Here is a 22,844-nt window from a genome sequence, read left to right as displayed (position 1 = left end):
GTTCCCAGTCCTCTCCCAGTCCGATCCCCCTGGTTTCCCTCGGAGGTATGAGCTTCCTCCCGGGCCGACCCGAACGCTCCTCCTCCTCCTATTCCTGCTCCTCCTCCTGCTGATCCTCCTCCTCCTCCTCTTCCTCTCTTTGTCTCCTCTTCCCTTCCTGGAAGTTTCTGTCTGCGACTCGCTGAACTTCTGCTTCAGAACAAATCCTGGACAGAACTGGGCCCTGAACCCAGCAGAACCTGACCCAGGTGGAAACATCAATGAGAGGAGGTCAGAGGTCACAGATGCTAGAGATCAACATGAATGGCAGCGTGGAGGTTGAAGAGGAGGAGGAGGAGGAGGAAGGTTCCTGCTTTCTGACAGGAGTGGGAGGTCTTTCTCTCCGTCCCGTCTCTGAGATTCAGTCTGGATGAACTCATGAGGAATTTCCCTCCAAACCCGGATAAATGGACATGAACGTACGTGTGTGTGTGTGTGTGTGTGTGTGTGTGTGTGTGTGTGTGTGTTTGTAATACTTTGTGGAACCGAAGCCTGATTGTGGGTCAGGGGTCAGATTTAGGGGTCAGGTGTGAATTGAGTTTTGGATAAGAGAAGGTTTAGGCTGTAGAAATGAATGGAAGTCAATGCAAAGTCCCCACAGCGATAGCCATGCAAACGTGTGTGTGTGTCAGCTTGCAGTCTAAAAAGTTCTGAGCTTCAAAGAGCCAATCTGGATCGAATTCATCCCACATTCCCAGGAAACCAGAGCTGGGAGTGTCCACTGTGTGTGTGTGTGTGTGTGTGTGTGTGTGTGTGAGCAGCAGCTGCTGTTGCTGTTTGGCTGCTCTCCTGGTTTGCATTCCTCTGGCTCTGTGGTTCTGACCCATTTCCTGGTGCAGACAGTAAAGCCCAGCTCTGTTTGGGTCGGTTCGGTGAAGCCCGGCTCTGTTTGGGTCGGTTCTGGCGGTCTACACCCAGCAGGATGAGATCAGGAGGAAGGCCGATCCTTCCCTCCAATGAGAGTTCAGGAAGTAAACACTCAGAACAGGAAACAGGAAATTGGAAGACATTTTCGGCCCAAGAAGAAGAAACCTTCACTAAAAACTGAGACAGACTGAACCAGGGAAAGGTCAAGAGGTCATCTGAGACCCAGCTGCAAAGTCCTGGTATGAAAAGCTGCTGGACTGAAGGATCGGTTCTGGAGGGAAACAAAGGAGCGGACCCGACCAAGATGTTCTGGGTGTTGGGGGCTGGAAGCTTCCTTTTGGTTCTGATGGATGGATCAAACTGATCGGACCCATCGGATGGTTCTGGTGGTCATGTGACCCTGCAGGTGTCAGAACCAGCCGCGGAGTCGTGACAGATCTTCTCCTCTCTGTTTTCTCCTCTGTGGTGACTCAGCGTTGCCATGGCGACAGACTGAAACGGGCCTCCAGGTGCGGCTGACAGCAGGACGGCAGGAATGGGTCGGCTCAGAACTACGGGTCGGACCGGCGCTGAGCCTGCTGCAGATACTCCAGCTGGTGATGATTCAGGAGATGAACGGAGATCCACAGAGATTCATGAAGACCACAGAACCGGGTGCTCCGGCCGGTCCAACCAGGCCGAGGTCCGGCTGCTCCGGACGGTCTAACCGGGCCGAGGTCCGGCTGGTCCCGTTGGCCCCTCTGGATCTGCATCAGGATTTTAATTTTTGCTTTCGTGACATCTCCAGCTCTAGTTTCCATCTCGGAACAGAAAATTCCCGGCGGTCGGGAATCGAACCCGGTCCGCTCCGTCTGGACGGTTCGCTCCCCGCCGAGCCGCCAGGCTCACACAGTTTCTGTCTGTACCAGGCAATAAAAGGTGCTCAACATTATTATTAACATTATTCCTATAATCGCATAATCAGGCCGATGCAGTGAAGCGGTCGGTGATGGACCCAAACGGGTCTGCAGGGTTCTGAGTTCTGATCGGATCCGTTCTGGTTTCCGAGTTTGTTCTGATCTTAAGAGACTGATTGGGATTTCTGCAGCAGCTGGTTCTGTTTGACCTATTGTCTAATCTGAATGGGTTCTGATGGTTCTGATCAGAACCAGTCAACACGACCAGAACCGCTTGGAGGTGCTGCCCCCCTGTGGCCACTTGAAAGTACTGCAGAAGGCCCTACAGTCAGAAGGTCCAGAAACAGAATCTCTGCTAAAACCTGACCTGCAGAACTCAGAACAGAACCTGCCAGCAGAACCCGTCACTAGCAGGCGTCTGGATCAGAACCTTTGGGTCGGACTCACCTGCTGTGCAGCGCTGGCACCGACGTCGCCTTCCTGAAGCTGTCTCTGACGATGGAGCGCCGCCAGGTGTCCTTCTCAGATTGGGACCGGACCGGGGGGCCCGGGCCGGCGCCGAGGGCCGTGTCGGAGGACGACTCGGGCCGGGTCAGCGGAGCAAAGCTCAGCTCCAGGATCTGCTTGGCGCTCTCGCAGATCTGGCTCTGGACAGAGAAACGGGTCAGTGGCGGCCCGGTGCCACACGGCGGGCCCTCCAGAACCGGCCTACCTGTATCTCGGGGGTGAGCGTGGGCAGGTCGAAGGTGAAGACGGAGGTGGATCCGGAGGTGAGCAGGTCCACGCTGTCCAGGCTGCTGTAGGACGTCCCCTTGGCGCGGTGCGACTCCATGATGTTCTCGAAGTGGCGGCTGAACGAATCCAGCTGACTCTCTGACGGTCGCCGGGCGACGCCCGCCGCCACCGGCAGCTTCAGGTCGCCGTGGGCCTCAGACGGCGGCGCCGTGGGTCTGGAGGAGGAGACGGGTCAGACCTGAGGGGTGGTTACCATGGAAACCAGAGGCGGACGCCCTCACCCCTTCAGCAGCAGACTGAGGACCTCGTCTTCCTCTCTGGCAGCACGCTGCCGCTGGCGGTCGCCCTGCATGCGGACGCTGGCCCAGCTGGCCACGCCCTCCTCCTCCTCTTCATCTTCGTCGCCCTCCTCCACCTGGCCGTTCTGCTCCCTGCGGCCCGTCGGGTCGAACCTGGACGACCCGTCCTCCGGGCTGAAGCAGGACCTTCCCAGAATGCTGCGGCTGAAACCCAGATCGGCCTCTTCGGCGGCCTCGGCCTCCGCTCGCATCACCTGCAGGGGGCGGGGCGAGTATCACATCGATGAATTTTGATCAATACCTCACAACCTGCAGTCACTTAGAAACCAGAAATAAATGGTTTTTATCATAGAACCACAAAATGCTGCGATACAACTTTAACTACAGATCAGCCAGAACCAGAACCAGAACCAGCCCATCTCGTCCAGGTCCGTCTGAGCTGATTCATTGATCTGATTCAGTAAAGTGAACAGGTTCACCTCGTCCAGGTCCGTCTCCCGGTAGCAGCGCAGCGGCACGGCGTCCAGGTCTGTCTCAGAGTACTTGATGGACCGCCGGATGATGCCGGTCTTTGGGGCGGGGCCTCGGGGGTCAGGGGTCACCAGCTCCACCTCGACCTGCTGGACCTCGTGATGAGAGAGCTTCTGGTTCTGCTGGTCCCGCCCCCTCCTCTGACTGGTCGGCTGCAGGTGGAGGGAGGAGGGCGGGGTGGGGCTGGGCGAGCCGCTGGTCGGTGGCGTGACGGACGAAACGTCTGCATGAAGAGATTGAATAAACTTTATTAATCCCCAGGATGAAACGACGATTCAAAGAACAAAACAACAATTCATCCCTCACACAGTGAGTCCATCGAGTTTCCAGTTGCATGGGCCCCACTGGTGCCAGAATGGGTCCCATCGGGTCCAGAATGGGTCCCAACGGGGACAGAATGGGTCCCATCGGGTCCATAATGGGTCCCAACGGGGACAGAATGGGTCCCATTGGGTGCATAATGGGTCCCATTGGGTGCATAATGGGTCCCATTGGGTCCATAATGGGTCCCAACGGGTCCAGAATGGGTCCCATCGGAGCCCGAGGGCTCTGCTTTAACCAGCCTGCTCATCCAGACGGACACCATCAGGTCTACAGTTCAGTCATTGAACTGATTCACTGATCTGAACAGATAATCTGTTCAGAATCAATTCTTGAACAGACTTCTGGTTCTGTTTTTCTCACAGATGTTCTGTGGTCCATTGCAACCCGTGCGGTTCTGGTCGGGTTCGACCCAGACCTTCAGGCAGCTGGGGCGGATCCAAACAAGAGGACCAGCTTTAACTCATTCACTGGTGAAACCTGCAGAACTTTCTGCTCAGAACCAAACCGGGCAGCTTGTTCTGAAGAACCAATGATCAGCTGGTTCCATGGGTCCAGCTTGTCAGAACCGTTGAGGCTGACCGGAGTTGCCTGATGGAGGCAGACGACCTAAATAAAGGCCAGGAAGTGAGCTGGAGCTGGAAGGCTAAGCTGCTAATTGGCTTATTGGAAGCTGCTTGTTTACTTCTGCCGGTTCCCCAGCTCCTCACTCGGACTGTTACCGGGTTCTGGTTCTGAAGGTTCTGTCTGATAAGGCTCCAGATTCTCTTACCTCTGCTTCGGCGGCCCGGATCCGTCAGGCCTCCAAACAGGAAGTCCCACTTCGCCCTGGCGATCTTCTGGGACCGAGACGAAGGGCTGGACGGAGCGGTCCGGTCCGACTGCAGGAGAGGAACCAGAGACATGAAATCAGTCCGGTTCAATAACACCGGGTCTAACTGCAGCAGAACCAGGAAACCAGACCCGGATCAGTCCGTCTTTAACATTAGTTCCAGTCTGACATAAAGAACAGAGATTTCTTAGTTTCAACAGGAAACTTCTCATCAAAGAGGTCAGAGGTCACATGTGGGGTCCCCCAAGGCTCCATCCTAGGACCCCTCTTATTCAATATCTACATGCTCCCACTGACTCAGGTTACAACAGGAAATAAGATCAGTTACCATGACGACGCAGATGATACACAGCTCTACATTATGATGTCACCAGGTGACCTTTGACCCCATCCAGTCACTGAACAGATGCTTAGAACAGATAAATGTGTGGATGAGACAAAACTTTCTGCAGCTGAACAGAAACAAAACTGAAGTTATTATTGGACCTAAAGAAGAACGATCTAGAGTTATAGATCTATAGTCAGCTTCAGTTCTTCCAGTTGGAAACCAGAGATCAGGCTGACCTCTGACCTGACCCTTCGGTTCCTCAGTGGTCCTTCTAGCAGCTGCAGAACATTCAGGACCAGAGGACTAAAGTCTCAGATCAGAGAAACTCATCCAGGCTTTTAGTGGCTTTGATTCCTGCAACCAGAACCAATCAATCAGGTTCTGGTTCTGCTCTGCATCCCCACAACCAGAACCAAATAAGGAGAAGCAGCATTCAGCTTCTATGCACTACAGATCTGGAACGAACTTCCATATTAGTGAATGATGTGTGTCCTGATAGTGAGGACGGACAGCAGATCCGTTGTCCATCCCAACCAGGGCAGTGAGCAGACCAGGAGGTCCAACACTGCTTGCTGAGGAAAACATTAAATATGTTTGTTTCTGATAAAGGTTTATTGAGATCTGACATTCTCCCCAAACACACCGTGGACCAGTCCCGCCTCTCCCATCCCCTCCAGCCAACCTGCATCCCAGAACCGCCGTCCGTAGTACAATGGCTGGAATGGCTGGAGGTTTCAGGGGACACGCTGTGTCCCAGGCTTCCTGTGACCCCACTGGAACTGGAGGACAACGTCCCCGGGGGTGGACCATGATCCCGAGTCTCTTTCTGGTTCTTGGACATTCCTAGAACCAGCAGCTGGGACTCCTGGGCCAGCTGTTTATGGACTCCTCGAGCATCAGGTCTACAGCGCTGATCGCTGCTCTGAGTGTGAACTCCAGAAGACGACTGATGGACAGTTTGTCCTTTGGAGGTCCATCTCCCCGGCAGACACTCTGCCCTCTGGCTGGATGCGTTTCCTCTGGGGACCTCGGGGCTGGATGCTGGTGACCCGTCCAGCAGACCATCATGCTGCCTCTGCTCCAGGACCAGAGGTCTATGGTCTCTGGTGTGCTGGGTCGACTGGTACCGGTGCAAGTTGGATCCATCTTTAGATGGTGACGATGTCCGCGTCAGTCGGGGATCCAACATGGGCGACCCGGAAGCAGGTACCCGATCCAACTTACTTAGCAAGGCAGGAGATACAGGTAGAGCTCTTTTGGACATTCCAGGAGAAATGCGTCCTGGTTTCGTTTGAGGTACCAATGTTTCTGGTTTCCGATTCTGGTTCCAGTTCTCCGTCTGCAAAGCCTCAAGGGGAGATTGCCATAGAGGAGATTCTTTTGGGAATGTCCCTGAAAGTTTGGGACTCTCAGATCTCACAGAATCAACGTCAGAGGGAGTCGGAGAGGGGGTCCATTTGTACCGTCTCTCTGCAGAACCAGCAGAGATTCTGTTGGACTCTCCAAAAACCTTACAATCCAGATCAGAGATGGAGTATGGAGAGATGCTCCTCCTGTCACTGATGGGACTGTTTGCATCGCTGGTTCTGCTGCTACAGCGGGACGGATGGTACGGACTCCTACTGCGGGGATCATTGGAGTTGAAGCTCACAGGTTCTGCTGCAGTATGACAGGTGCTGGTCCTGGTTCCAACACCATGGCAGGACCTCCCAGCTTGGTGCTCAGTCCTAAAAGGAATCTCATGCTGAATGTCTGTGGGTCTTCCTGCAGGTAATGGGGGGTGAAATTTACAGGGCAACCTGTGACCATCTTCATGCAGCCAGGACTTCTGTGGGCTTTGAGTAAGACCTTGTGGTCGGGCCATTGAGTAGAAAGAATCTCCGGTTTGAGCACATAGGCGGTCAGATGCAGGACTTCTGGGTAATCCGTTCACTGAACCATGACAGAACCTTCGATCCATCTCCAGGAGTTCAGTCCTGGACGGTAGGGTCAAAGTACTGCGGGACAGGACGGGCGATCCACCCAAAGACCGGCAGCGAGGAGGCTGAGAGGGTCGAGGTAAAGATGGACTGTAGCTCCCTGAAGCATGGCCTGCAAACCTGCGTCTTAGTTCTGGAGACCCAAACTCCTCTAAGGCCCGGTGGGTAGCATCTCTGGCCACTGCATCCATGGTTGCCTTTGAAAGGTAGGGTTGCCCCCATGAGGAGTCTCTCCTTGGCTGCTGTTGGTGGCTGTTGCCATGTAAAGTTTCATCGCCGTACCATATTGGGTCACTCATCCTCTTCGTCAGATGAGCAGCAGGGTGCTGGCCCTCCGATCTTCTGTTAGGATCCTGTTGGTGTCCAGCCATGCTGCTGACGCTGCCTTTCTCTATGTACCCAAAGGACACCAAAGACATCTGTCCATCTTCATCCACCGTCTCTGGAACCTCACAAGACCTGGGAAGGGTGGTGTAGGTGGAGGGGACAGTCAGCCAGTGTGAGGATGTAGAAGATTGAAATGAGGGATCAAAACTTTCATCCAAAGTTTCCTGATGGTGTAACTGGGCTGCAGAGGAGTGAGGGTTCTGGAGCTGGAAGCTGACTGAATGCCTAGAAGAAGACTTAGGGGAGCAGTAGTTCGCCCTCGCTGAACAGCGCTGTACCTCCGGAGAAAGATCTGGACTCCGGTTTGGACTGGACTGGCTGGAGCTCCTTTGGGAGTTAGAGACGAGATCTGGACATTGCAGCATCAACTGGTTGGTTCCACCATCGCCTCGGCCCAGGAACTTCTCGTCCTCTTCCGAAACGGACCGGACTTCCACATAGAGGTGGAGAACTTTACCTGGCTGAGACATAGTGGCCACTTTAGCAACCTGCTCCTTCCTGCTAGCTAAATACGCAGCGGGGTGCTGGACTTCCATGAACCCAGCAGAACCCTGAAGCCTATGGTGTTTGGTCGAGAGAGCAGCAGGTCCATTGTCCATCAGCTCCTACAACCTGCAGCGAGAAAAACAAACCGAAGAAAAGTCAGTCAACATCTCAACTCATCAAGTCATTGAGCTCAAAGTTCTCCGTGTTTGAGACTGAACTAAAAGACGTTCTTTAGACCCAAACCTAGACTTCTAATGTCTGAAGCAGTTGTCTAAATCCACAAGAACCACAGGTTGGACTTCTCAGCTGCTTCTCAGATCCCTCATTTCCTGTTCACATTCTTCACTTCCTGTCCACATCCCTCACTTCCTGTCTACACCCTTCACTTCCTGTCCACATCCCTCACTTCCTGTATACATCCTTCACTTCCTGTCTACACCCTTCACTTCCTGTCCACATCCTTCACTTCCTGTCCACATCCTTCACTTCCTGTCTACATCCCTCACTTCCTGTCCAGATACTTTGGTTTGACTGACAGGAAGTAACGCTTATTGTTAACTTTATTTACTGTGTGACGTCTGTCTGAGTTGACCCATTTTTATCAGACGCTGACCTCTGACCCTGGCTTACAGCTATACTGGTCCCTGAACAGTGAGACAGGCCGGAGGTCCAAACCTTCAGGTAGAGAAACAACTTCCTACTGAAACAGGAAGAGTCTGAGGAGTTCAACTCTGCTTAGAATGGTCAGGTACATGAACTGGACTGAAACCGGGTCAAACCAGAACCAAGGTCCAAGCAACAAACAGAACCCTTAAGGTGGACTGCAGAGTCCAGACCACCTTAAGAGACACCAGGAAGGTTTGGATCCCAGGAGGAGCAGAAGATTTTCACTGTGTGTGTGTGTGTGTGTGTGTGTCTGTGTACTCTTGGTCTGATAAGCAGTTAGCCCTACTTTTCTTGGACTCTGCTAATAGGATTCCCTCACCATCCCCTCCTCCTCCCAGCATGCATCATTCAGGGGCTGACACACGCACACGCACGCACGCACACACACGCACACACACACACACACACGCGCACACACACACACACACACACGCACATCTTTGCATGCAGACACATGTGCAGCTGTAACCTTACCTGAGTGTCCTCTGTCCTTACTGCTGCAGTGACGACTCCTGTGTTGCCGTGGTAACCTCCATTTCCTCCTTCCTCTCCTCAGTAACCTGGTCTTTCTCGTCCTCTTCGTCCTCCTCTTCCTCTCTGAACACTTGTTGTCTGCAACAGAGCCGGCTCATCGTGGATTTACAGACTCCTCCTCTACGTCCTCTTCCTCCAAAAGATGCTAGCCCCGCCCACCTTCCCTCCAGCCAATGAGCAACTGAGTTGGCTGCTTCAGCAAATGACTGGGTAGATGGGGTGGGACTACAGACCTGATCAGGAAACATAAACACTCTTATCAATGAACTGTGAAGTCACCGTGCTGCATTCTGATTGGCTGAGGGCGCCTCACCAGGCAGAACCAATCAGATGCAGGCTTGCAGGCTGGCACCAATCAACCCAAATCGAGTCCCTGATTGGTCAGAATGAGACGCTACTGACCACACCAGCAGAAAGCAAGCTTACCTAAGCTGAGCTGAGGTCAGAGGTCACTGAAGAAAGCTGGAAGTGAAAGCAGTTGTCAGGTTGGTGGCTGCTGGTTTCTGCAGAACATCTGATCCCAGATTAACCTTCTCACCAGGGTCACCGGGGTCACCTGGAGCTGCTGGCAAACTCTGGTCTACTATGGAGTCACCAAAGTCTACTATGGTGACTCCCTCCTTTTAGGCGCAGCAGGGGCTCATTTGGTTCTGATTGGTTCTTCTGGACGATAGTTGAGTCGTTGCCGTTTGGATTGTTATTCCCTCTGGTCCTGAATGCTTACTTTCACCCAGTTGTTATGACGCGTAACCATAGCAACAAGGTATGTTGTTATATTTTTACATCAGCTTATCAGCATCTCAAAAACTGAAATTACACCTGAACTTTGACCCCAGATCCTGAGGAGCTTCATGGTTGCAAAAAGACAAAGGACATTAAAAACCATCTCTAACATTTTTCTATCCAGACAGATTTAAAGAGGAGCAGCAAAAGCAAAGGAAGTGGATCAGCAGAGCAACAAGAATCTGGTTTCTGCTGCCAGAGCCTTTTTCTGATTCGCTGCAGCACTGACTGCTACAGGAGATCCTTCCTGCCCACAGCATCACCATCCACACCGACTCTTAAAGATAACACAAGATCATTTACCTTTGGGATAAACAAAAAATTGATCAAATAAATTGAATAAAAGCTGAAACTAAAACTTTAACAGAAATTTCCCCCAAAAATGAAGTTGAATATTGGACAATTAAAAAACAACACAATAAAAGATTTAAACAGGAACAGCAAATAACTGTAGCATTACCTGAACTAATGATAATTCAGGTGAAATCAGTGAGAGCAGCAGGTGAGGAAGAGGAGGAGCAGCCTCAGCTCTTCCTCTGACTGGACCCTGAAACCAGCTGAGCATTATGATCAGAACCAGTCTTTATTAAACATTTCCTGTGGTCATCAACAGCTCGTCTCTGATTGGCTGAGCTCGGACTCGGCGTGTATTGATCTGACTCAAACTGTCCTCTATAAGGTCACTGGACCTCCTGCATCCCAGAACCAGGCGGATGGAGCCGGTCCAGTTCGGCATCTTTCTATAAATACCATCCGTCTTATTTGTTCATTCATTATTAGAAATACCATTTTAAAAACGAAACTCCTCTTTATGCTCCATTAACAGTCGTGTCGCTTCTCAGCTGGATTCGGGAGCAAATATCTCCTTTCAGAAACTGGGCTTTTTATTATTTTACAGTAATATTCGGAACCGAGCTGCACTATGTGTGCCGTTTGACATTATTCTGTCTAATAAAAGTGTGTTTTATGATTCGGCTGGCAGTTGATCTCTGAATGCTCAACTTTAATGCGGACATTTCCAGGAACTCCTGGTTGTTGCTGGAGGCGCTCAGCAGGGTGGACCGTCTCTTCAACAACACCAGGGTTTGAAAAAGTGGGAATGTTACTTCCAGAAAAAGTTCTTTAGTGCAGTTAAATCAGCGCCGAATTGTTCAGGAACAACTTTTATACCGACCCAGACTGCAGCGGAGGTCTGCCGCAGGTCTAATCCAGTAAACACGAGAATAAACTGAAATCTTGATGTCTTTTAACCGAGTTCCGCGCAGTGGTGTCTTACCTCCAGCAGCGGACAGAAGCTGGGGGCTCAGCAGCCCCTGGAAGAAAACAGAAGTGCGGATATGGACTCGCTCTGCAGGTCCATCCCCGGTACTGGTGTCGGTACCGCTCAGAGAGGGTAGCTGGGGCAATAACGGTAATCTGCGTTGCCTCGCGGGGAGAAAGAGCAGAAACCCGGCTGAGAACGGGAGGACGGCCCGTTGGTTCCGTTTGGCGCTCCGCTTGCCCTCCGCTTCACTCTTTAATCAAATTTTTATTTGATTTTATTGATATTTTCCAGGCAGCTGCTGCACTTTAGTTTACCTTCTCCACGGTGACTTCAACTTCCGCATCGTTTGAGTGACGTAGCGTAACGTCAGGCTAGACCAACCAATCAGAGAACAGGAAAAATGTTTTTAAAGGAAATTTAATTTTTGTTTAGAAAACTGATTCTTGAGCGAAAAGTTACAAAAACCTTTGATTGTTTTCAGGAAGCAATTCAGAGTTTATTGAAAATTAACATGTTTGGATTCATAACAGCTTAATAATTCATATTTAACTTAAATCCGCCTATAAAAGTGATCCTGGACCGTTTTCCTATGATCTGAATCTGGATTATTTTCCTCCTGCTGAACAGTAAAAGCAGCCCAGCCTTCAGAAAGCTGCAGTTCCTGCTGAGCTCCAACAGGGGGCGCTCATTCCCAACTACAGGATCTGTCTGGTTTTAAACAGAAGATCTTCAAGGAACGGCTCATGTGTTGAGACCTTTGTCCTCATGCCAGTGGTCGCGGGTTCGATTCCCAGCCTGGCGACATTTGCTGCATGTCTTCCCCCTCTCTTAAAACCTCTTTCCTGTCGGACTACTTTCGGATGAAGGCCACTAGAGCCAACAAAACCTTTAAAACAAATAACTTTATATACAAAAGGGTAAAATAAAAAAATAATGTGTGCCTTTTAAGATAAACACTACCATTTTTTTAACGTGCAAAAATATATTGAAATATATTTAGTAAAGGGTCTGTTACAGCAAAAGTAAAAATATAACGGAGGATCTGCTTAAATTTCTGAAGAGTTTCTGATTATTAAAATGAAGAGGCAGTGTATGTTTTTGTCAGATTCTTTGAAATGAATAAATGGGGTTTTTTCATTCCATTTCTTATTGTGGACATCATATTTTGTTAGAATTATACTTATATTTATTATATATTTAATTTGAAGAAAAGCCTGAATTACTATGTTATGATAAAATAAAACTTTATCTTATTTACTGTGAAGAGCAGAACATCTCTGCGTATGTGTTTTTCTGCTCCTGATCTCATCTGCAGCCTGTGACCGAAGAGACGCTACAGAGAATCGCTCAAGTTTCACCTCTTCCTCTTCTGCTTCTCTCTTGATCTCTGAGAATAAATGATTTTCCTCTTAATCTGATTTTCTAAATAAAATGTGCATAATTTCTCTGACTCAGTGTTTCACTATTGGCTCATGAGAAAATTATTTTACAATTAAAAACAAGGAATATTTGCAATTTTGATCAAATAATTTTCTTTCCAAATATTTCTGTCAGGATTTTTTGCAGATCCGACCCAAAATGTCTCCGTCTGGTTTTATCATCAGAACGTCAGCCGGCTCTTCCTGCTGCTCTGGTGATGTCACCGTTTACCTGACCTGGGGTCACCTGGGGGTCACCGGGTCACTGCAGCTTTCTGGTCGGGCCTTAAAATCTGCATTTTAATGAACAACAAAGTATCACAATATGCTTTTATGAAATATAAATTATATTAAATTTTTCCTTAGTGAAGCTAAACTATGAAATGAACCGGAGCTTCATAACTTCCTCTGACCATCGCTCTGCCTGGTTCTGGTCGGTGTTCTGGAGCCTGCTCCCCAATCTGCAGGGATTAAAAACCTCGACTGACTCAGAATCACCATCAACCTTCAGATATCAGAGTTTATTCTGATCATTCGCTGCACCAATAATCAATATTGCTTCACGTTTCTCTAAGACGATCTCAGGACCTCCAGTTTTATCTGCTGACCCTTTGAGGCCCAAGGCCCCCATGTTGGACACCATGGTATACAAAAATGAAAGCTGAAAGTTTTAAACACTGAGATGATTCATTTCCGTTTCAGCAGCAGCTTTGATCTCCTCATTAATATTGATCAGAAAGATCGGATCAATATTGTTTTCAGATTCTCTGTGAAACAGATCATCGGCTGACAAAATCAGCTTCATCTCGTCCTGCTGGCAGACACGTACGGACCGGTGACGTCACCTGGTGAGAATGACCGAAACGTCATGGCTCACCTGGAGGCCCCGCCCCAAGGCTTTATAACGAGGCGGCCAGGTGAGGGGGGCAGACCGCAGGAAGCAGCGCTCTGGTCGGATCGGACCTCCAGGATTTGGTGACAATGCTGCAGATGAACGAGTCGGAGCTCCAGCTGCGGCTGGTGGCGTTCAGCTTCGAGACGCGCTTCGATGAGCGCGGAGCGATCCAGTGGATGCAGGAGAACTGGTGAGAGCTGCTCTTCTTCTTCTTCTCTTCTGCTGCTGCTCTTCTTCTTCTCTCGGGTTCCCCAGCGGGGTCAGAGGGTCAGGAGAAGGAACATCTACCTTTAAAGTTCCTGACTCCATTAAGAATCTCCACTTCTTTAAATAATACTGACTTAAATTTAGAACACTACATCCATCTACAATGATTCAGGTGGTTTAACTACCGACCCAGTCAAGACCTTGTTTCGGCTGACCCACTCGGAACCGAGAAGTCCGTATTAAGGCGCAGTTTCACTGAAACCGGTCTGATTTAATAGAAACTGCTCCAATGAATCCGTTGCTACAGCAACACAGTCAATAATCCTCTCGTGTGTTTTCTGTTTATGGGGCTGCTGGGGGTCTTTACAGGTCCATTTCTCAAGCCGAATGGAGGAACTGACGTCACTATTTCAGATAAATATTAAATATATTTTAGTAATTGAGGCTGAGAACGGAACTGTCTAAAATCTGGAAATGCCCCCGATTTATGAATGAAGTTCGGTGCTGAACGGATTAAAGGGGCTGGACTGAGTCAGCCTGAGGCGTTATGTAAGCACGTGCGGTCAGAGGAAGGCGGCGGCAGGTGAGGCGCCGTTACGTCACTGACCCGGTATGTGATTATTCGTGGATCCGGTCGGACCGGTTCCTGTCCGGAATGCAGTCCTGATGAAACCTGGACGGAACGTACTGGAATGACCGATCCGCCGGAAGTACATCAAAACATGTTTACAATGTTGGCTACGCCTCAAGTTTGTCGAGAAGTCGCGTGATGGTGTTTGACAGGATTTTGTCCAATATTTTTTCATGGACAGAACCACCAAAACTTGGATCTGGTCAAAAGCGGGTCGTGTTTGAGAACCTGGAAGGTTTTTCACAATGTTCTGATCGGTCTCAGCGGGTCTTCTGGTTCTGATGATTCTAATGACTCTCCTTCTGTCCCGCAGGAACAAGTCGTTCATGTTCAGCGTGCTGTACGCCGCCCTGGTGTTCGGAGGTCAGCACTTCATGAAGCCTCGACCCAAACTGAACCTGCGGCTGCCGCTGGTCCTCTGGTCGCTGAGCCTGGCCGTGTTCAGGTAAGAACACCTGGAACCTGCAGCAGGTGGTGCTGCATCACCTGCTGTTGCTGCAGCAGCTCCATCTGGCCAAAGTCCATCCAGAACCAGTAGAAACCAGGCGGGACGCCGCCTCCCTCCACACTACACCCGTCTCCATAGTAACCAGGTTTTGCTTTGGGGCCCCACCCGGATTCCTGGCTGGGCGAGTTAGTGCTGCTGACGCATTGCCATGGCAACGGGCCCCACACCTGCAGCTCAGGTGCGTTTTGTTTGGAGTGAGTGGAGGTGTCGGCTCACCTGGTTCAGAACAAAGGTTCCTTTCAAAGCATCTGGAGTCGGTTCTGTTGACCCAGAGGGCCAACCTGTGACCCCGCCTCATTACATTAATATCAACCAGAGGTCCGGCTGGTTCTGATTCCCGCTGGGCGGGTCGGCTGTCGGACCGGTTCTGAGATCAGATGATGTCATCAGGAAGTTTCTGTGAACTCTTCGGTTCTGATGCATTCCTGGAAGCTGTGACCAGCTGCTGCTCCTGTCTCCACGGCTGTGGCTTCCTGTCCTCATGGCTCTGTTTCCTGTTCTATCCTCAGCATCATCGGAGCGATCCGGACCGGGTCCTACATGCTGCACATCCTGAGCGCCAGCGGCTTCAGACGCTCCATCTGCGACCAGAGCTTCTACAACGGACCCGTCAGCAAGTTCTGGGCCTACGCCTTCGTCCTCAGCAAGGCTCCAGAACTCGGTGAGTTGATCCTCAGTCAGAACGTAAACGGACCAGAAGATCAGGGTTCAGTTCTATGAGCGGATCGGGTCGGTTTGGGCCACTTCTAATCTGCAGGATTTAAAATGTTCTGGAAGATGAATATGAAGGGTAACCGGGTCCAAAGCAGCTGCATTAATTCTGACCATGTGACCCACATGTGGCGTGGCCACACCTCCTCCAACACTGGAGTCAACTTTTAGCTTAGCGCTTTGGCTAACTAAACGCTTAGCTTCACTTAAACCTATTTTCCCTTGACTGTTAAACTTTTAGTTAACCAAAACATCAAGTCAGACTTTTATCGACCTAGTAATTCAAATAGATTTTTATATTCATGCTCTTATTTTGAAGGGGGTGAAGACAAAAATATGTGGGTATTAACATATTTTGCGCTTTACCATTAGATTAGCTTTCACTAGCTACCATATTGGAGTAGTGCATTAGCCACTACTGGTATAGCATTGGCAGAATTGACGTCTGATTAGCGATTTTGGGTTAGCGCAGCTAAATTCTTGGTGCCCACCACTAAGCACCATTAAAGTTGCTGAGTCATTAATGTCTTTTTGTTTTCCGTCTCCAAGGCGACACGGCGTTCGTGGTGCTCAGGAAGCAGAAGCTGCTCTTCCTCCACTGGTACCACCACATCACAGTGCTGCTCTACTCCTGGTATTCCTACAAAGACATGGTGGCCGGCGGCGGCTGGTTCATGACCATGAACTACACCGTGCACGCGCTCATGTACAGCTACTACGCCGCGCGCGCCGCCGGCTTCCGCGTGCCCCGCCCCTTCGCCGTGGTCATCACCAGCGCCCAGATCGCCCAGATGGCGATGGGGCTGACGGTGAGCGGCCTGGTGTACCGCTGGATGCAGCAGGGCGACTGTCCGTCCCGCATGGACAACATCACCTGGGCCACGCTCATGTACCTCAGCTACCTGCTGCTCTTCTCCAACTTCTTCTACCAGACCTACCTGCGCCGCGAAGCCAAGGCCAAGAGCCAGTAGGACCCGCCGCACCGGAGGGCGGCGCTGCTGAGCTGACCTGACGCTGCCGCAGCAAATGAAGGGAAACCAGCGCAGAAGACGGAGTTCATTTATGTCTGGGAAGTGAAGGAGCGTTTCAGGACCCTCTAATTCCTGACTGCAGGTCCAAAGATGGTTCCGATCTAAAGAAACAAACATAAAGCTCAGCTGCTGAACAGAGGTCCGAAAATATTCACGATATTTTGTTTAAATTTATCAGCTTTGGACCCAGAAAATGTTCTGAACCATTATTACCTTCAGCCTCATTTCCAAAATATTTGAAATATGTAAAATATATATTTACAATCTGAACCATTAGAACCCGTCTGGTCCGATACACTGGTTCTACTGTTTCCTGGTGAACCCATTTTGGCTGGCGAGAGGAAACCGGGTCAGAACTGGAACTTAAACTTTTACTTCTGTAAATATTTCCATCAGTTTGTCTTTAAAGTGTCAAACTTCTGATTCTGGAACCGATCCAAAAGAACCGGTTTAGATTCAGCTCAGCAACGCGCCCCTGGTTTTTAACGAGGCATGAAGGCAGCTGATTGGCTGCTGGAAGGTCACATGTCTCACGTGACTAAGCTCATCCTGTTGGGGTCTCACGTGTTGGAGCTGGTTCTGGTCGGTGTGATTGTGGAAACGGGTTGGAGTTCTGAAGGAAACCAGCAGCTGACGTCACAGCTGGTGTCCATGACGAAGACGAGATCTTCCACCAAATGATCACCTGGGCGTTTTCCTGGGAGGGAAATTGGGATATTTATGGTTATTTATTGTTTAAAAATGTAATAAAATGACATTTTTAATTTGTTCATTTTGGGGGTTTTCTAGCTTGGTTCATCTGCATGAAACAGAATCTGGTATCATTTGAAATATTTTCAGGATCTGGAGCCAAACGAGCCGCTAAACCTGATCAATACAAACCTGGCACTCAACATGCTGGGTTCTACTGCAAATCTGAATAATGAACATTTTCTGGTCTCATTATCCAGCAGAACCGACTCACGAGCAAATCATCCTCACTTCCACCAGAAGGAATCAATAAATCTGGTTTATCTGGACCAGCGGTGCTCGGGTCCAGCCCAGAGCCGCCGTCCTGCTCCAACACTGAGTCGGATGGTTGGTTCGTTACCAGGCCCGTCCAGAGCTGAACGGCTGCGGAGGGAATTCAGCCATTTGACCCAAACCTGATCAGGTCTCAGGTGTTTCCATGGGTTCGTGTTTAATCTGAAAACTCAGAATATAAATCTGTTTAACTTTAATGTTCCATTTTAGTGTTGTGACTGAAGGCGCAGAGCGCCCCCTGATGGAGCCAGTGGTCACTGCAGCTTCAAACCTGCAGATGTTGAATCACCAGGACTAACTTTAAATCTCTGGTCAAAAGTTTCTCTTTCAGGATTTTCCCAGTATTTTCAGAATCCTTTGAGTTCTGATGACGTGAAGTTTTAAACACATTCAGACCAAAACGGTGTTAAACTTTAAAGTTAATCCTCCTGAAGTTTTGGTTACATTCGAGTTCAAATATATATATATATATTTTTTTTAATTGTGAAATGTACTAAAAAGTTATTTGTTGTATTACTGACACTTAAATCTGTCAGAAATCTGAAATTAGTCTCAATTCATCCGTTTTGCTCAGAACATCCAATTACAATTATGAGAAAAGATTGATGCCTAAAATCTGGTCAGCAAAATGTGCACTTCATAAACCCACTGAACTGTAAATATTACTAAGAACAGTTTGATTCAGAGGCATCAAATTAAAAATCAGGAGAAAGAATTATAGAATCAACCATTTATTGAAATTACATCTAGACATCACACTGCAGAGCAAAACATCCCATAATATCACATCAAATAGACAAAAAATGTCGTTTCTGAGTAGTGTGTCATTTAAGTGGATTAAAAGTTTTAATCAGTGGTTCTGATTAAACTCGGAGTCAATCAGAACCACTGATTCTAGAAATGATAATTCATGTTTCCAACTGTTTGTCTTCAAACATCTTCACCACTGTTCATTTCTTAACCATTTATTTATTTTGTCTGACATTCAGGTCAAAAAGTTTCTGGTTTGTTTTTCATCCAGTTAAAGACGTTTAAAGCCCCTCAAAAGAAAAAAGTTCTGCAAAGTAAGCCAGGCAGTAATGATACACATTAATATGAGGTCAAATAAGATAAAGTACACCACTGGGGTAAAAACACATGGTTGAAGTGAAATGGAAACACCCAGAACATGAACATCTTTCCTGCTCGTCTTCACAGGTTTTCTCTGGACCAATCAGATCATTTGCTGCTGCTTCAGCTTCTCCATGTCATCTGGTTCTTTCTTTCTCAGTGTTTTATTTGCAAGAATCACTATTTCCATCTGCAGTGGAAGAAAAGAAGAAACTGGTTATAAAAGACAGATAATCACTTCAGCAGCTGTCCTCCAGGGGGCAGTAGAGACATCAGGGAAATTCATCATTTCATTTTTATGCCAACTCCCAGCATGACTGACTTTTGGGGTTATGTTAAGAAATCTCAGGGGAATTTTAGTTTGTTGTTAAATCCAGATTAATTTGCTTTTATTTAACCACTAACTGAAAAAGCAGAACTTGTATTTTACTTGAGAGTTTCCAGTCTAAAGTCTGAACTGGCTGCCAGGTCACACAGCTGCTCCACGTCTGGGTCCTTCAGCCTGTTGTCAACCAGGTCCAGTTCTGCCAGATGGGACGGGTTGGACTGCAGAGCCGAAACCAAACACAGACAGCTGATCCCAGTCAAGCTGCAGTTCCTGAGTCTGAATAAAAAAAACATTCAATGCGTTTAAAATCACTTTATGTGTAAATACAGTAAAATAACTACTGACAAACTGTTGAGTTGATGTTGAGTTTTGGTTTTGTTCTGCTGGGTTATATTATGTTTTTATCCTGCTTTATATTATTAACTTTGTATAATATTGTTCATCTCAATAATCCAACAAGCTCTGAACATGAGTTTAGTCTGTTGGTTTTTGTTCCTACATGAAATTAAATCAATTATGAGGTCTACCTGTATAAAAAACATAAAGGTCACATTTTATTTTCCTGGTATTAAATATGCAGCTGAACATTACTATAGCAATTCAATAATTAACCAGTACCCAATATAAAGACAGTAATGGTGCTTTTACTTTGAAAGTACATTTTTAGTTTTCAGAGTTTGCTTCTTAAATCCACCATGAATGAAATTACAAGAGTGTAATTTCATTAATATTAAGAATAATCTTTTTTCAACCATTTACCAGGTTAATTTGTGAGATTTTGTAGTTTTCAACCCTTCAACTTTATTCCACAATGTTGATAACAGTCCCATCTAGGATAAAGTGAATGACTAGATTCTAACATGTGTGATATATCTGCTCCACGTTAATATCATTTTTATTATATCCTGACTGAATACTTTTCACCTGAAAGAAACAGTGTGCAGACTCTCTGGCCAGGTTAAGGTTGAAGTTCGTCTTACCTCAGTGTTTGGAGTTTGCAGTAAGGACTCTGCAGAAACCCACACAGCTGCTCCACGCCTGCATCCTTCAGCCTGTTGCTGCTCAGATCCAGATGTTTAGGGGTTGGACTTCAGAGCTGAGGCCAGATGTGCTCCACTGCCCTCTGATAAACTGCAGTTTATCAGCCTACATAAATCAGAACACAGGTTACATAATGTACATACTCACCCACTCACACATCTTTTACATCTTAAATCAACAGATTATTATTTAACCTGTTTCTTTATGAGAGCCAGTGTCAATGAAATATAATACAAAGACTCCATGTCATCTTCTATCCACAAGCCAGAAACCATTTTCTAGACAAAATGTGTCCAACAGTGACAGCAAGCAGATATCTTTCAATAAAATGGTGCACTTTGACCCCAGCTGCAACTGATGTCTGATTATTGTTCTCTTTTGTCTAATTGTGAGTGCTTCTTTTCCGGATGGTCTCCTCCTGCCATCAAAGTCTTCCTGATTGTCTGCTGTCATTTCTTGGATCAGATTTTAAGCTCAGAAAACAGAGGAGCCAGAAAAGCAGATACACGAGTCCTTCATTAAAAACTTCACCTGAAACTGTGTTTAAAGTCAAACCTGGTAAGACTTGCAAAAAAGAACCCTGTAGAAAACATAACGTATGACACGGTAGTTAAAACGACAAATAAGAGTGAAAACACAACCCCTTGTGGCAAATCTGTGGAAGAGCACATCATTTGTAATGAACAGCTACTTATTCCAGAAAATATGTCCCCAAAGACTGTTACTTAGTCAAAATGCCCCAAAACCCTCTTGACTAAAATGTGGTTTTGGTGGCTGTTGATTAAAAGCATCATCTTGTTGCCATGCCAGCCATGAATGGCTAAACTACAGGAAGCTGATATAAAAACTTTTAATCCCATAACAAACTGCATTAACCTATTTTCAGATTCAGTTAGAAAAGGAAGAGCTTTATTACATGAAAATGTGATGTCAGAGAGCCCTCTGCAGAAGGAGCCATACTGTCCAAATGTTATTCCAGTTTGATCCCTGATAGTCCAGTTACACAAGGTTGTCTGTTTTATGGGTATTTTCATTTCCCCCAAGAAATTTGGCCTATGAAGAATTTGACTGGAAGAAATTTCAAACCCTCCTGGTTCTCTTCAAATTCTACAAAAGCATGCCACCACATTGTTGAGAGAAATTGTGGTATGACAGTAGAGCACTCATATCGTTTGGGCCTGCTCTGTCCACTACGGCAATATTGGTAAGACATAAAAAGGGAAACAGAAAAATACTGTGTTGACATCCCTAAATATTCTATAATATTTGTTTAAGGAACTTTAACCAACAAGACCTGCGGTATATGCTGCACATTCTCTTGCTAGTTGCAAGGAAAAATGTAACAGCAAAGTGGAGGAAATTATCTCTTCTAACTCAAAAAGCATGGACACATAGATTGAAACAAGTTTTGACAATGAACCAGGTCACTGCAAACCTCTAGATGAAATGGACATTTTTCTGGGTGGACTCCAGTGATTGAATACTTAAATGTTTAATTCTGTGAAAAATACCCTGTCAAGAATTATTTGTTTGTATCTGTGCTTGTTCAATGATTTTTAATAAAAGTAAAAACAAAATTTGACTCTTGAATGGGATCGAAGGTACTGAATGTGACCGATTTCTTTTTAACAACTGTATGTAAGAATGTGTTGGTAAACATAAATTCAGCAGAATGATCAAGAATATTCTTGATTTAGATTTTAAAAACTAAGTTAAGCATTCTAACATGTTAATAAACACATAATCTAAAAGCAGCAACAGACGTTAATTTATTACCTCAGATTCTCTACTCTGCAGTTTGGACTCTCTAGTCCAGCAAACAGAAGCTTCAGTCCTGAACGGGGCAAGCGGCCATAGCTCAGGTCCAGCTCTTCAAGATGGGAGGGGTTGGACTTCAGAGCTGAAGCCACAACTTCACAGTGAGTCTCAGACAGGTCACAGAACATCAGCCTGGAGAGAGACATACATGACCCTATATCTGTCAGGGTTCAGATCATTGCTTGATTCTCTAGTTCAGTTAAACACTGAAATCTTTATTAGAAGGTGCCACCTGCTCAAGAAGGTGTCTGATAACCAAGAAGCCTCTGCAGAAATTATTTCTAGTCATTTCTGTTGTCTAAGCAACAATTTTCAAAAGGTTTTTTGATTTCTCCAACTAAACATGACATTTTTTCTAAATACCAGCTGAAAAGTCTGACACATGAAAACATTAGGGATGCTGATGTTCTGACCGCACTAACAGTTTGTTCTTATCTGACTCATTGGCAGTTTATAATAACTGAACAATAAATTAATCTAAATTAATTTATTATTCAGACCACAACTCCTATGTGCTGTGGTATTCTGGGGTTTCAGGGTTTTTGACTCACACAAACTTCCTACAGTTCCTCACAGCTGGGATGAGTCTGCGCCGTCCTTCCTCTGAGGTGTTGTACCTCACTAGCTCCATTTCATCTAGAACCTCTTCTGACATCTGCAGAATGGAGGCCAGAGCTGAGCAATGGAGCTCAGAAAGTTCACACTTTGATTTGTTCTTTGACTTCAGGAACTCTTGGATCTCCTGATAAACTGAATGGTCCTCCATTTCCACCAGACAGTAAAAGATGTTGATGCCTTTGTCTGGAGAAATGTCTTTAGAGCTTGTCTTCTTCAAGTTGTTGATGACTCTCTGTATGACATCTGGACTGGTCTTAGTCTGAGCCACCAGGCCTGCCAAAAGTCTCTGGTTACAAGGCAAAGCGAGGCCATGAAGGAAACGAACAAACAAATCCATGTGGCCATTCATGGTTTTTAGGGATCTCCTCAGAACTTGATCCAGAAACAGATCTATAGATTGACTAGGACAATCACTGATTCTAGAACTTGATGATGGATTTGAGTTGCTGGGTTTTCCTTTTTTGATGTCATCCAGGAAGTTCTCCATCACCTCTGAGTTCCTGCTGGTGAAACAGTGGAGCATGTAAACTGCAGCCAGAAACTCCTGGATGCTCAGGT

The 22,844-nt window shown here is 47.3% G+C and overlaps 3 protein-coding genes across 7 annotated transcripts in view; 1 reads left to right on the top strand and 2 right to left on the bottom strand.

Annotated features, from left to right (window-relative positions):
* The window catches only part of LOC103155334 (PH and SEC7 domain-containing protein 1-like), a 38,991-nt gene extending 28,086 nt beyond the window's left edge, over positions 1 to 10,905 (bottom strand). For 2 of the 5 annotated variants that reach the window (XR_001659415.1, XM_016663463.1), the window contains exons 1-7: positions 8,841 to 10,116; positions 5,492 to 7,826; positions 4,461 to 4,569; positions 3,316 to 3,590; positions 2,819 to 3,090; positions 2,515 to 2,752; positions 2,250 to 2,449 (exon numbers count right to left, since the gene is read on the bottom strand). Coding sequence is in view for 4 of the 5 variants with exons in the window: in XM_016663463.1 (XP_016518949.1) it covers positions 2,250 to 2,449; positions 2,515 to 2,752; positions 2,819 to 3,090; positions 3,316 to 3,590; positions 4,461 to 4,569; positions 5,492 to 7,813 (3,416 nt within the window). In the remaining variant the exon portion in view is untranslated. Of the gene's footprint in view, positions 1 to 2,249; positions 2,450 to 2,514; positions 2,753 to 2,818; positions 3,091 to 3,315; positions 3,591 to 4,460; positions 4,570 to 5,491; positions 7,827 to 8,840; positions 10,117 to 10,143 lie in introns of those variants that run through there. The other 3 variants (XM_016663462.1, XM_016663464.1, XM_016663465.1) reach the window with 3 other exon arrangements.
* Positions 10,906 to 13,145: 2,240 nt separating this feature from the next.
* On the top strand, positions 13,146 to 17,116 carry LOC103155333 (elongation of very long chain fatty acids protein 6). Its single transcript, XM_007576985.2, has 4 exons — positions 13,146 to 13,450; positions 14,412 to 14,543; positions 15,116 to 15,267; positions 15,867 to 17,116. Exons 1-4 carry the CDS (start codon positions 13,347 to 13,349, stop codon positions 16,286 to 16,288), a joined length of 810 nt encoding a protein of 269 aa, XP_007577047.1. The 5' UTR covers positions 13,146 to 13,346; the 3' UTR covers positions 16,289 to 17,116.
* A 975-nt stretch (positions 17,117 to 18,091) lies between these two features.
* Positions 18,092 to 22,838, bottom strand: LOC103155332 (NACHT, LRR and PYD domains-containing protein 12-like). Its single transcript, XM_007576984.1, has 5 exons — positions 22,220 to 22,838; positions 21,627 to 21,800; positions 19,790 to 19,955; positions 18,912 to 19,085; positions 18,092 to 18,671 (listed from the first exon to the last, which is right to left on the bottom strand). Exons 1-3 carry the CDS (start codon positions 22,807 to 22,809, stop codon positions 19,886 to 19,888), a joined length of 834 nt encoding a protein of 277 aa, XP_007577046.1. The 5' UTR covers positions 22,810 to 22,838; the 3' UTR covers positions 18,092 to 18,671; positions 18,912 to 19,085; positions 19,790 to 19,885.
* Between the last annotated feature and the right edge of the window lie 6 nt (positions 22,839 to 22,844).

This window comes from Poecilia formosa, unplaced genomic scaffold, assembly GCF_000485575.1.
Source record: "Poecilia formosa unplaced genomic scaffold, Poecilia_formosa-5.1.2 Scaffold422, whole genome shotgun sequence".
In the NCBI taxonomy this organism is placed as follows: domain Eukaryota; kingdom Metazoa; phylum Chordata; class Actinopteri; order Cyprinodontiformes; family Poeciliidae; genus Poecilia; species Poecilia formosa.
This window is presented reverse-complemented; position numbering and strand designations above follow the sequence as displayed.